At 45.2% G+C, this 14,471-nt stretch overlaps 1 protein-coding gene across 2 annotated transcripts in view; it reads left to right on the forward strand.

The window, feature by feature from the left end:
* The first annotated feature begins 239 nt into the window (after nt 1-239).
* Nucleotides 240-14,471, forward strand: part of PPIL2 (peptidylprolyl isomerase like 2) — a 365,149-nt gene continuing 350,917 nt past the window's right edge. The window contains exon 1 of one of the 2 annotated variants that reach the window (XM_086942651.1): nt 240-447. In XM_086942651.1, the coding sequence (XP_086798777.1) occupies nt 416-447 (32 nt within the window). In that variant the 5' untranslated portion in view covers nt 240-415. The remainder of the gene's footprint in view (nt 448-14,471) is intronic. The other variant, XM_086942650.1, reaches the window with a different exon arrangement.

A 14,471-nucleotide genomic window follows, 5' to 3' on the forward strand; every position in this document is an offset into this window, starting at 1 on the left:
CCATAGGAGAGTTAGTCACTTGAACGAAAGCTATGTATTTCACATAATTAGAATTATAGTACATTAAATGGAAAATGGAAAATAATAACGCTTATAAAATACATTGTCATAGTTTCTGATGAATGACAGAATTAATTAGCGGTAATCTGGATATTTAGCCCTCTACAATAGTTTTTTCTCGTTTCTTGTGTTTCAACGTTCTCTCGGTCGTATCCGTTAGGCTGCGGGGGCAGGACCCTGACCCTGCTCCGCTACAAGATGGCGGTGGCGGTGACTTCCGGTCTGCTTAGAGGACCGCTGTTGAGTCCTCTCCGGTGCTGAACCGTCGCTCCGCCACTCCTCCCGGTGCACACACGGACCAGTTTCTGGCAGCAGCCCCCGGTCGTCTCACCGAGACCAGGACCCGACCGCCACCATGGGGAAGCGGCAGCATCAGAAGGACAAGATGTGAGTTATTCTTCTAACCGCTAGAACAGCGCAGGTACCGGTCTGGGTCGACCCTCGGTGTTTAACGTATATTATCTTCTAACCTCGGCACACTGAGACTGCACCCTCTGCTCGTACTGCACACTCTGCCTCTACACCGCAGACAGCATGTACTCTCCCTAAAGAGAGCCTGTAGTGCTCCCCTTCATGTCAAACTGAGCCTGTTGTGTATTCCTGCCGGTGCCCGTGCATGTAAAACACAAGAATCTCTATTCATGCTTGTAGAACAGAACCTGTACACCTGCCTGTTAAACACAGAGCCTATACCCATACCTGTAAAACACAGAACATGTAAAAAACGGAGCCTGTACCCCTGCCTGCAAAACACAGAGCCTCTACCCATACATGTAAAGCACAGGACCTCTACCCATGCTTTTAAAATCCAGACCTGCACCCCTGACTGTAAAACAGAGCCTGTACACCTGCCTGTAAAACAGAGCCTGCACCCCTGCCTGTAGAACACAGAACCTGCACCCCTGCCTGTAGAACACAGAGCCTGCACCCCTCTGTAAAACGCAAAGCCTGCACCCCTCTGTAAAACGCAAAGCCTGCATCCCTGCCTGTAAAACACAGAACCTGTACCGCTGCTTGTGAAACAGTCTGTATCACACACACACACACGCACGCACCCTATACCCCTGCACACTGTCTGTCCTGCATCGAGCCTGTACTCCTACTTGTAAAACACAGAGCCTGCATTGCGCACTTCCTACCTGTACTTCAGACAACCTATGCTCCCTGCACCCTTTGTGTTGCACATAACCCGTACCCCTGCTTGTTAAACACAGACCAGGAACCATACACAGCCTGCCTGTACTGTAGGCAGCCTGGATCCCTGCATTGAGCGCCTGTAACCTAGCCTTTAGATCACAGAGCTTGTACCTTGCGCATCCTGTACCCTTACACAATGCCCGTACCGAACAGAGTGTGTGCCCCTTGCTGTACTGCACGGTATGTAGTGCAAAGAACCTATACTCCTGTCTGAAAAATCAGAGCCTGTACCATACACAACATGTAGCTTATGTATCCTGCACAGAACACAGCCAATACTCTTGTCTCTGCCCTTACGCACTCTGCCTTTACAGGACACAGCCTGTATCCTCTGCAACCTCTGCCTTTGCCATACACCACCTGCACGCTCTGTCTTTATAGTACAGCGTATAGTACACGGTCTGTACCCATGCACACTCTCCCTGTACCACTCACTCTTTGCACTCCAAGCACTTAACTTGTAGTGGTAATGCGCAGCGTCCACCATTAGTACTCACTGCTCCTAAACCGCAGCAGCCTGCCTTTATTTTCACACTGCAGGGTCCACCTCTTCTTGCACCCTGACAGACCTGCTAGCTCATACAAGGAAATCCTGCAGCTTGCATCATTCAGTGCACTCCTGCAGCAACTTGATGTCTTAATGGACTGCTCATATCTTTTCCTCTATAACTTGTACAACCAGAGCCCTTATAGCCCCATCTTCCCCATATCCTTCTTGTATTTACCATGGGACTCTGCCAAACTCTACACCTGCCAGCATCCTCTCCTCTGACACCTTGTTAATAAGTCTTTGTTCGCTCTCCCAACTGCACAATCTAAAAATCATTAGCCTGACTTATGTTTTTACACATTTCCTAAACTTTTGTGGATTCGGGAGTGTTGCCACGTTTTTAAACCAGGGTCTGATTCTCTCAGATGGGTCACGAGTGACAAGTACTGTGCTACATTTTCTGACACCTCTGAGATATCCCTGTGCAGTCTGCAAATCTTGTGTTCATTTTGAAGCTGTAAGAAGTCTGTGATCTGCAGGTCAATTCCTCACAATAGCAGGTCTGTTTTTCCTCTAATATCATATATGTTGGGGAAGCCCACTTTTCACAAGGCTCAGGTATCTGTTGACACATCTGGTCTGCTTCTTCTTTCTAAATATGTGTGAGCCATCTCCTTCCTATCTCTAGTCTGTGATTGTTAGCATGTACTTAGTAATCGGTCACCAGTTTGAGGTTCTGCTTTGTGGTAAACTGTTTTGCTATACTGTTATCATTTATGTTGAAAATCTCTACCAGTAGTGTGGTCTTGTAGCTTTTTTGGAGTGTAGGAGTCCGTATTGGACAGTTCTGGAATTTCTCATTGACTGGAACCATTTTTAGGCCTCGCCTAGACAGTGCATGAGCTCTCTCTTCAAGACATGTTGTATTTACTCTGTGGGCTCACAGCCTGCCCATCGTTTTCTATTTGTTACTTCGTGTGCACTTATAAAAGGCTTGCTTTCATCTGGTTAAGGTGTGTTCTTTGTCACTCCCTTCGGTTTCTTGCTTCCTCCCATGGAGCACAGCCCTATTACTAGTAAGCTTTCACTTTCAACCATTTGTTTGTTTCGGTGCACTATTTTTAGGTCTCGCCTGTCGATGCGCATGCGCATCGAGCTTGCGAGTCTATGGTGGCTTATCCACTCTTTATCCAACTTGCAAGGAATTGTGGCGATTCCTTGCAGTGTACGAGAAATTTAAGCTCAATGCGCATGCACATGCCCCCAGCCACGGCCGCTAGGCCGTGCCTCCCCTACTCTCCTCCTCCTACTCTCCTCCCCTCGCCGTCTGTTCCCGCACTCCTCCCACACCCCCGCTCCGCCCCCTCCCCTCCCCTCCGTGTCGCATTTCTCCTCCCCCCTCCCCACAGCAATGCCCTCTGCCGGCCGTACTTTCACTTTGACGGCCGCAGGCCGTCTCTCGTGTTTCTCCTCCCCCCTCCCAGTGTACTTTTTTTTTTCTTAAACTTGTTTTCTTTTACAATTATAAAACACAGTCTTTAATTTTCAAAGCGCAACCTGCCGAACTTTCACTTAAACAATTGTGGCTGCGTGCCTTTTCTGTATCCGCGGCTCTATGTGTTCACTTTTAAAAAACATCAGGTCTTTATTAAAAGTTCCACTTTCACTTTAGGCATGCCTTTATTTTTCATAATTGGTGCCCCTTGCAGAGCTGATCACTGCTCGTTAACACGCCTTTACTTCTGCACGATGTCTTGCAACTCCTCCCTTGTTAACTGCTTCCCATTCCGAGCAGCTGCTCTTCGCTCCCTCTCCTCGGCCACAACTGCCTCCTCCCTATGCTTCTCCTGTGCCATTGGAGCTTCAAAAGGATGTGACGAGAAAGCTGGTAATTATTTTTTTATCAAGTTTAAAGGCACATTCCTGTCACAATGACAACATGCCATACTTCCGTTTCAAAGGTGGAGCGTGTAGCAGGCCAATGTCCGCAACGTAAATTTATCGAAGCGTCTCGAACAATCAGCGCCCTATTGACTCATAATTAAATGCACCCTATACAGAAAGCGCAGCTGAAACGAGTACTAGTAAAACATTTAATTAGCACATGTAAATCAGCTGCACCCTTACGAGGCTCTGCCATGCTACTGGATTGGACTAATGAACCAAATAACAGTAATTTGTAATAAAAGCCCAGACTCGAGACCTGGAATCCAGATCACAATCCCTCCCCTTCTCTCTCTTCCCTCCGCATTTCTCCTCCCCCCACCCCTTATCTGCCTTCCCTCCGTCTGTTCCCTCTCCCCGCTCCGCCCCCTCCCCTGCCCGCCGTGTCGCATTTCTCCTCCCCCCTCCCCTTCTCTCTCTTCCCTCCTTTCCCCCACCCTACAGCCATTAACACGGTTTCGTCTTTTTAGTAATTACAATCCTTGCATACTGCAAAAACTGTCCAGCCCACTCTAAACGTCTCGCAGGCCTCCTGAGGTGTTAGGAATTCCCCCAACCCACCTCCTCTCCAGGTAGACGTCTTTCAGTATCATGTATCCCCTTCCCTCCACCACCAGCCGATCACCAACATGCCCTCCACGATGTGTTGCACGCCATGAAAGTGCTTGCTTTTACCAGCTGTCTCCCTTGTGTACTTCTCTCCAGTTGCTCTGTCATCCATGTGCTTCTCCCAGCCCCTTTCCATGTTGCGCTCTCCCTCGTGCACTTCCCTGGTTCTATCTCGTCTGTCATTCTCCCAACTCGCTCTATGTTGTTTTCTCACCTATTGCTTCTCTTCTCCACCCGCACCACCCCTTCGCGCCCATTGGCATCGCCAGTGCTTGTTTAATAAGGGATAGCAGGAGTTTGAGCGCAATGTCGCAGGAAACTGACTTGCAGGAGGACATCTACAGGAAGCCATGAAAGACAACATTCCTTGTAGCAGGACGTTTTCTCAGGTAGACCTCCGGTATGTGAGCATGGGTGTATGTATACCTGCCTTAAGTAGGGTTTAGAATCTCTGCGTTTGTCTGCTTTACGTTTGCGATTAATTGACTTTCTTTTTAAAATGTATAAAGGCTTAATTAGACTTATTTCCTTTGTCGCTTCCTTTTTTTAAATTTTATTTAAATGTGTAGTTCTTAGATTTCATAGACCAGACCAGTGTGTGCAGGTTCCTTGCTGTAGGCCAAGTACACCCGCCGCCCCTCCCACACAAGCGCCTTCAAATTAATTCGGGGTGAAAACCCATCAGACGACACACTGGCGAACCGTTTCGCATTCAGCCTTGCAGACATGTCGGATATTGTTCGGCGCCTAAATGAGTGTTGCCATGGACTCGGCCGTGCTGCTTATTAATCCAGACGGTGCCCTTTCACTCCGGGGCCCAGCTGACGTCAGCCCGATGTCACCCTCAACCCCTCACCCTCACTCCCCCTCACCCTCACTCACCCTCACCCTCACTCACCCTCACCCTCACTCCCCCTCACCCTCACTCACCCTCAACCCCTCACCCTCACTCACTCACCCTCAACCCCTCACCCACCCACCCTCAACCCCTCACCCTCACTCACTCACCCTCAACCCCTCACCCTCACTCACTCACCCTCACTCACCCTCAACCCCTCCCTCTCGATCCCTCCCCCCCCTCACCCTCACCCTCAACCCCTCACCCTCAAACCCTCACTCACCCTCAACCCCTCACCCTCAAACCCTCACTCACCCTCACTCTCACTCACCCTCACTCACTCATCCGCACTCACCCTCAACCCCTCACCCACCCTCACTCACCCTCAACCCCTCACCCTCACTCACTCACCCTCAACCCCTCACCCTCAACCCCTCACCCTCAACCCCTCACCCTCAACCCCTCACCCTCAACCCCTCACTCAGCCTCAACTACTCCCCCTCACCCTCACTCACCCAAAACCCCTCACCCTCACTCACCCTCACCCTCACTCACCCTCAACACCTCACTCACCCTCACTCACCCTCACCCTCACTCACCCTCACCCTCACTCACCCTCAACACCTCACTCACCCTCACTCACCCTCACTCACCCTCACCCTCACTCACCCTCAACACCTCACCCTCAACCTCCCTCACCCTCACTCACCCTCACTCACCCTCACCCTCACTCACCCTCACTCTCACTCACCCTCACTCTCACTCACCCTCACTCTCACTCACCCTCACTCTCACTCACCCTCACTCTCACTCACCCTCACTCTCACTCACCCTCACTCTCACTCACCCTCACTCTCACTCTCACTCACCCTCACTCTCACTCACCCTCAACCCCTCACTCACCCTCACTCACCCTCACTCACCCTCACTCACCCTCACTCACCCTCACTCACCCTCACTCACCCTCACTCACCCTCACTCACCCTCACTCACCCTCACTCACCCTCACTCACCCTCACTCACCCTCACTCACCCTCACTCACCCTCACTCACCCTCACCCTCACTCACCCTCACCCTCACACAGTGCAATAGTTCTCAGACCATTTCAGTTAGAGCTTTTAGAAATGTTTATGGCTTTTTTTTTATTTGTAATACTTTAGCATTGGCTACAGGAAACAAAAATGCTAAACATTTACAAGAAAAACCCATAAACAATTCTAAAAGCACTAACTCTAATGGTGCGAGACCTATTGCATTTCCAATGCTTGTTTTGTATTGGTTTCTGCTCGTACTCAAGCGCATGTATTTTTAGTTGCTCCATTCCTGTTATCTTCACATTTACCACATTTGAAATGGGTGTCTGAGTTTTGAGTCACTCCATTCCTGTTTATCTCTGCATTCACTGTGACAAATGTCGCTCCAAGTTCCTTTCCTGTCTATCATCACAATTGCCAATTTATTTACATTAGGTTGTAATTTTGTTTTTTACTTCTTTTAAGCATAGTGTTTTTTACAATGTTGGCATGTGATGTAAAAATCCTTTGCACCATTTTAATCCTCCTAACGCTCGTTATCCAAGGTCATTGTGTTTAGCCAGAAAAGGTTGTCTGTCCGGTGTACGGTTTAGTAATGGTCTTTATCCATTGAAGGGAAGAATATTTGTTGGGCCCTGCATCAAGTCTTTGCAGTGCAGTGTGCGAATGTGTGTGTGTTTTATTTCTGCAGAGGAAATGGTTGTCGATTGTCCTGCAGCAGTAACTGTTAAGTTCAACAGCCTTGTTGGGAAATTATAAAGCTTTGATACTGTTTTATGTGTATGGCGATGTGGTATGCCTACGCTAATATGTTGTAAACTGTCCTGATATGTTAGTTTGAGGAGGAGATTATGCTTTTGAGGTGGCTGTACTTTAGAAATGTATGAGGTTGGTTCTGTTTGTGCTCTTATTGCTGTCCAAACGTCTCGCATGTTATGCTTTGGCATGGCGAATTATAAATAAGCATGGATAGAATAGACCAGGATTTATTATTAGATGTAAGTGAAGCCATTGCACCCACTAGTAAACAAACTGTGATGCAAAAGTCAACACAAGAAAGTTCTAAAAATGTTCTAGGTGCAAGTTGGTCTTTCTCTTGGTCACTATTAGGTGAAGAAAATAGATGAATACATTGAGACAAGCATATAGGCTACAGCAGTTTGGAAAGACTTCATCCCCAAATTATCTTAGATTTGGAGAAGAGAAGGGTGAGCTTTTCATATCATCTGGCAGTGTAGTAGAATTAGACCCTTCTAGAAAAATATTTTTTTGTGGCCTTAAAAAGGGAACAGCCTGGAAAATAGATGACAACCCAGAACTGACACTTCTGCACATCTTCTTTGATTTAGATGTTACAGATAAAGATAAAGTGTTCATAATTTACTTTCCTAAATTATTGCAAAAATGTATGTTGCCGAAATTGGCAGAATTAAGGTGTGCTGAGCCTGGAGGTGTGGCCATTGGGTATCAACAGCTGGATGGCGCCAGAGACCCCTTCTACAAATTCATGGGCTGCCCTCAGAAACATGCTAAGATTTGGAGAATCAGTGTGGAACTGGGAAAGGGTGAAAATAACTCAAGATGATTATATAATCGGGATCAGACTGGCATATGGAGCAATTTGCCATTGCCAGAAGGGCTGTCTGACAGGTCAGAGTGTGGGCAACTTTTTGCCTGTTTAGCGTTGGTTTTATGGTCGGGTGGGCTGGTTTTTACTTTTGATTTCCCTGATATTACCACAAACATTGCCTGCAGCAAATTCAAATGTATGCAGTCTCATACACCTTGCAAAACACCTATAGTATGTCTTTACAAGTTCAAAACTGTCATGATTTGCTAACAGGGGCCACTTTTGTTTTGGCGCCCAGGCCTATTTTGTGTTCCAGTCCGACCCTGGTTATGATTGAAACGTGATTTGTGTCTTGGCAAAAAATGGCAAACTTACTGTATAATTATAATTGGATTATGTGTGATGGTGAAGCTTAATTGAATCGTATTACTTATAATGGCAATACAAATGTATTCTAAAAAGTTGAGCTAGTGCGAGCCTCTATCAAATGCACGTCTTTCAATTTTTCTGAAAGACTAAGGAGACTTCGGAAATTGCAGCCTTTATGTCTTTCTTTGATCATATGTTTTTAGTATAGAAACGTTGGGTGTCTCCCTCCCCAGGTTTGCTAGCTGAAATAGGATATCATCAGTTCATTGTCTTGTGTTGCTTTTCTTGGGGTTGGGTAATTTGGGAACATCACGGTTGCCACCTGAGAAGCGTACTTGTGCTGGGTATATGTGAGATGTTGTAAACATTGTAGGCTTTACAGCCATTGTTACATAGAACACGTAGAAAACATGTAGCTAAGAGAAAGCATTGCATAACTAAGAAGGCATTTTATCTACCCTCTCACCTGAGGAAGGAACAAGTAAAGTTATGCTTTGATAGCCCATAATTGTGGCAGTGGATTTACGAGGACTCTGAGCATCTATCTCGGGCCGTAGGTTTAAAGAGCCTCTGCACATCTATCTCGGGCCATGGGTTTACAAAGACTGTGCGCATCTATCTAGGGGCATGGGTTTACAAAGACTGTGCGCATCTATCTTGGGCCATGGGTTTACAAAGACTGTGCGCATCTATCTCGGGCCATGGGTTTATGGGGCCGTGGGGTTACGGAGCCTCTGCACATCTATCTCGGGCCATGGGTTTACAAAGACTGTGCGCATCTATCTCGGGCCATGGGTTTATGGGGCCGTGGGGTTACGGAGCCTCTGCACATCTATCTCGGGCCATGGGTTTACAAAGACTGTGCGCATCTATCTAGGGGCATGGGTTTATGAAGGCTCTGCGCATCTATCTCTGGGACATGGGTTTACAAAGACTCTGCACATCTGTCTTGGGGCCGTGGGTTTACAAAGACTCTGCGCATCTATCTCGGGCGGTAGGTTTGCGAAGGCTCTGCACATCTATCTCGGGCCATAGGTTTACAAAGACTCTGCGCATCTATCTCGGGCCATGGGTTTATGGGGCCGTGGGGTTACGGAGCCTCTGCACATCTATCTCGGGCCATGGGTTTACGAAGGCCCTGCACATGTTTCTCATGGCCATGGGTTTACGAAGACACTGCACCTCTATCTCTGGATCATGGGTTTACAAAGACTCTGCACATCTTTCTCGTGGCCATGGGTTTGCGAAGACTCTGCACATCTATCTCTGGGTCATGGGTTCGCGAAGACTCTGCACATCTATCTCTGGGTCATGGGTTTGCGAAGACTCTGCACATCTATCTCTGGGTCATGGGTTTGCGAAGACTCTGCACATCTATCTCTGGGTCATGGGTTTACGAAGACTCTGCACATCTTTCTTGTGGCCATAGGTTTGCGAAGCCTCTGCACATCTATCTCGGGCCAATGGTTTATGAAGACTCTGCGCATCTATCTCGTGGCCGCAGGTTTAAAGAGCCTCTGCACATCTATCTCGAGGCTATAGGTTTACAAAGTCTCTGTACATCTATCTCGGGATCATGGGTTTACGAAGACTCTGCACATCTTTCTCGTGGCCATGGGTTTACGGAGCCTCTGCACATCTATCTCGGGCCATTGGTTTATGAAGACTCTGCTTATTTATTGCTCCAAGGCAATATCAGCACAGTGCATAGCTGGAAGTGGGGCCCTGCAGGACGTTCATTGAGGACTCCCTAGAAGGGCTAACCGACCATAAGAATTTATGAAGTCCATGCAAGTTGCTGCCTGGCCATCAGTGTTGTCCCATGAGGCATAAATACTGTATAAGCGTTTACATTTTGACTCTTTTATAGGAACCTTAAAATTGAAGGACCTGTTCAGTTGTGGTAGAAACGCAATAGCTGAGCAGATAGAAATTTGCGAGTCACCCAGATGTGATGCAAGTGCAACTACAAATCGCAATGTGAAGGTGATTCAGATAGATTTCAGATCAGTGGTTCCCAAACTTTTTTAAATGAACAAACTTATGTGATGCACCTACCTTCAATGGACACGAGGAGGGGCGATTTCTGAAAGTACCAAAGCATTGTGTGGTAGGTAGCACGTTGTCATTTACAGACAGCACATTATCCACTGAAATGGCCGCTAATCTGCACATACTTACAGTTTTACTGAAACTATTTTGCACACCAATGATAATGTCTAGAAATCAAGTTTCTGTGGATATTTATCATTTGTGCATCGCCAAGTAAAGTGTCTTTCTTTGTTTTGATCTTCAATTCCAATCTGAAATTTGAAATGTAAACTTTATTGTTTAGTTAATTAAAACCATAACAATTTGATGTATTTCGCACACACATTATAAACGTTTATACATTATCATTTAAAAAGGATTAAAAACATTTTATAAGAACAAGAATTAAGAGTCAATGTTTTTCCAGATTATTAACAGTTGGGATCTTCGTGTTGTTTAAGATATTTCTCAAATGCTTGCAAGAACTTCACCAGCTTGCAATGCATTCGAGGGGCAGTTATATCCAAGCTTCCAATTATAGCAGATCTACATGTTCGTAGCTTCTTGATCCGAAAACTTTGCTTTAAAAGGTATGAACGTTCCTTAGACAACTTCCTACAGTGGCAGATTATGTGTATTAAATCTTCTTTGGGGCTACCACACAATCGACATTTTACAGCTACATGCTGTTTCCAAGCTGGTTCCTCTGCCAATGTCGGGAATTTGCCAAATCTCGGTAACATCAGCTTTCTTTTAATGAAAATGGAATATGCTTCCAGATACACTGCTGGGGTTAGTGTTTTATAGCCGTTTATCACAGCCCAGGAGTGCAAGCGATGGGAAAAAATCTCTTTGTCCAGTACCAATGAATGGAGTTTGGCCGCTTTATTTAATGCCTGTTTTAGTGCTGCAAATGACAGACTTTTGTCCCATAGGGTTTTTGAACAAGTCACCTCCAAAGCGTTCGTGAGGAATTGATTTGCTTTGGATTTTTTTTGGGATTCAAGCTCTTGCCATAGGTGTGTATTAAGGTTATTATTAGTTGCTTTTTGCTTGATCTGATACCATACCTTGATATATGAGTATAATCTGCCCACAGTTTCGTTTTTTATGCCAAATTCTAGTCTCATTTGGGCTGGCGACGCCATCCTGGGTAATCGTAGGACCTTCTTGTAGATTTTTGTTGCTAAGCTGTTAAGTAGGTCCATATCCTTTCCATGCAATGCCTCACTTGCATAGGACAGTGTTGGAAGAACTTTGTTGGCCATTACAATTATTAAAGGTTTAAGTGATGGACCTTCAAGTTTTTTTGTCAATGTACTTACTCCGAATATCAGGGGACCCGCTCTTTGCGTCAGATATTTCTTCTGTTCTTAAAAAACAAGCTTATCATCCAGATAGAAACCCAAATACTTGTATGCTGAGACTCTCTCTAATGGTTTTCCTTTTAGCCAGATGTTGCAGTTAGATCCACGGCGATTGGTTATCAACATGGATTTGGGTTTTGAAACATTTAAAGCCAACTTATTTGCCAACAGAAATGTTGAGAGCTCAGTAAATAATCTGGTTAAACCAACTTTCGTTAGGCTCATGAGTACTATATCATCGGCGTAAGCCAAGTGGGTCAGCTGTAGGTCTCCTAATTTAGGTGGATGAGCATTACAATTGTTCAGTTTCCCGTTGAGATCCGAGATGAAGAGATTAAATAAATGAGGGGCAAGGACACACCCCTGTTTGAGTCCAATTGATGTAAAGACTTTTCTCGACAACCGTGTGCCATCCCCTATTTTTACTTGCGACCAAGTACTAGAATAAAATAAAAGCAAACCCCTTAAAATATTCTCCGGTATTGCCCATGCTCTCAATTTCGACCACAATAAGTTACGGTCCACACTGTCAAATGCAGCTTGAAGATCAATAAAACACAGGTTCAGGTCCCGTTTGCTGGTAATACACTTCTCCGCGATCATAGTGATGGATAGGATATTTGGTGTTGTACCTATCACCTTCCTGAACCCTGTCTGATTAATGGGTATCAGCTCTTTTTCACTTGACCAAGTCATTTAAGAGAAGCGTTGCAAAATATTTTGCCTCAACGTCCTGCAATGCTATTAGGCGATAGTTATTTGGATTTGATCTTTCACCACCTTTATAGATTGGCGTAAATATGGATCCTTGCCAGCTTTCGGGTACTCTGTTCCAGTTTTGCACATCCAAAAACAGTTGTGCCAGACAGGGTCCCCAAAATTCCGGAGCATGTTTGTAAGCTGCTTGCGGGATGCCGTTCGGGCCTGGTGCCCCATTGGGTTTAGCTTTTTTGATCAGTTTAATGATCTCTTCCACCGTATATTGTTTATTCTGAGGAACAATGCTGGATACGTTACAGAGATCACTAGTCAAAGGTTGTCTCCCTTGTTCGTCTGCGGGGCACATTTTGTTTTGACTGTTTAGACCAAGAGCGTTACTCTGAGTTTTTGTCGAGATATCTTTAAATTTAATAGCAAGAAACGATGCCCACTCCGATTCCTGCACATTTGATATGAGGGAGTTACAAGGTCTTGTTAACTGGTTTATGGTTTGCCAAAATATATTGGTATTCTGGAGTTTTGAACTGAAGATTAATTTGGACCAAAAACTCTCATTAGTTGACCTTTTATGTTCCCAAACCTTATTTTTATATTCTTTTCTTTGTATACGGAAGCTGGCCCATTGACTGGTACCACGGTCAGTCAACTTTATCTTCCTTTGATTTTTCTGAAGTTGTCTATGCAGGTCTTGTAGCTCTTTCGGATGTTTTTGCTGTGGTCCGTCTATACTGGATTTTATAACTGGCAACTTCATTTTTTGTTTTAGTTTTAACAGAAAATGGGACCATGCTTGAATCGCATCCGTTGATGCATTCCCAATCTCACTCAATGTATCCTTCATTATAGTGAACCACTTGTGATCATTGGTGTTGGACCAATTTATGCGTTTCAGGTTAACAGAACTTAGCTGACCTTCTAACATGTATGACGGTTGCAATCTTTCCTTATTGAGGTTGATTATAGTGTGTTGCATTGCATGGTCACTCAACAGGGTAAACTCAATTTGAAAGCTGATCACCAAGGGGATTATTGAAAGACTGACCATTGTAAAGTCCAAGGTGGATTGAGAGTGTGGACCATAATACGTTTTACTGGGGGGTTGATCTTCAGGAAACCTCCCATTCAGTACACGCAACCCAAGAAACTCCAGTTCAGTCACTAGTTCGGTTGCTAGTCGATCCTTCCGTATTCCAAGACCACCTTGCATCTGTTGGGGAACACCCCAATGGATGTTATCAGCTGATAATTTATCATCCTCTTCCGGTGTTAAGATCAGGTTGGAATTAAAGTCACCAGTGATTATTATATTGGATAGTGGGTCTGAGGATCGAAGGTCGGTAATGACGTTGCACAATATCGCATTCTTTAACTTTTTCTCCATAATTTTAGGTTGCGTGTAATAATTAACCAAGATTGTTGGCTTAGAATTCTTTGTGTGTTGATCTGATAGTTTGATTAGCTGAATACTAGGATCTGGTGATTGTAGTTGAACTGAATTAATTTTTAGAGATGAGGACACATATACTGAAAGGCCACCCATGGCACGTCCATGGCTCTTACATTTTTCAGCAACTACGTTATGGTGTATAAATCCCACTAGTGCAATTTCTTCTTGTAGCCAAGTTTCCTGTAACGCAAATATGTTACAACCGCGCCATTCTTCCAGTGGTAGGCCTCCTTCTAATAGTCTTTGTGCACCAGCAATGTTCCAAGATAACACGTGTATGACCTTGTTTGTATCTTGTGTCAGTTTACCTTTGAACGGTCGGACCTTCCGTTTTGCATTTAACATTCCAGGGAGCCATTTCCAGTTATCCATGGTGTTTTGTGACTCCCCGTTATGCCGTACTATTTGATCACATGTTTGTAAAGGTTCACTTCTACCCTTTGCGTTGAATAGAATTGAGTATACAGGTCTTTGTTGGTTTGTATATGCATCATCAATTTTCCTAATAAGTTAAACTCCGCCCGACCTCTTCAGTGGAGGGGGTAGCGGGGGGAAATTTGGTAGGATATTTGAATGCCCCAAGTTTGGAAAATGTCCGCTTTTCCCATAATTGCTTCTGCTATTTCTGTTGATTTCCAGGTTGTCAGGGACTGGTCTGTTGATATATCATTACGGCCTTTAAGAAATTGAACCTGCTCAAGATCCGGTGTTTTGATATCTTTTAGGTCTTCAAATTCAGCTAGTAACTTCAGAATGTTGGACCTATTCAGTATGTCATGGGCCCCCTGTATCTT

This window comes from Lissotriton vulgaris, chromosome 11 (genome assembly GCF_964263255.1).
Source record: "Lissotriton vulgaris chromosome 11, aLisVul1.2, whole genome shotgun sequence".
Taxonomy (NCBI): Eukaryota; Metazoa; Chordata; class Amphibia; order Caudata; family Salamandridae; genus Lissotriton; species Lissotriton vulgaris.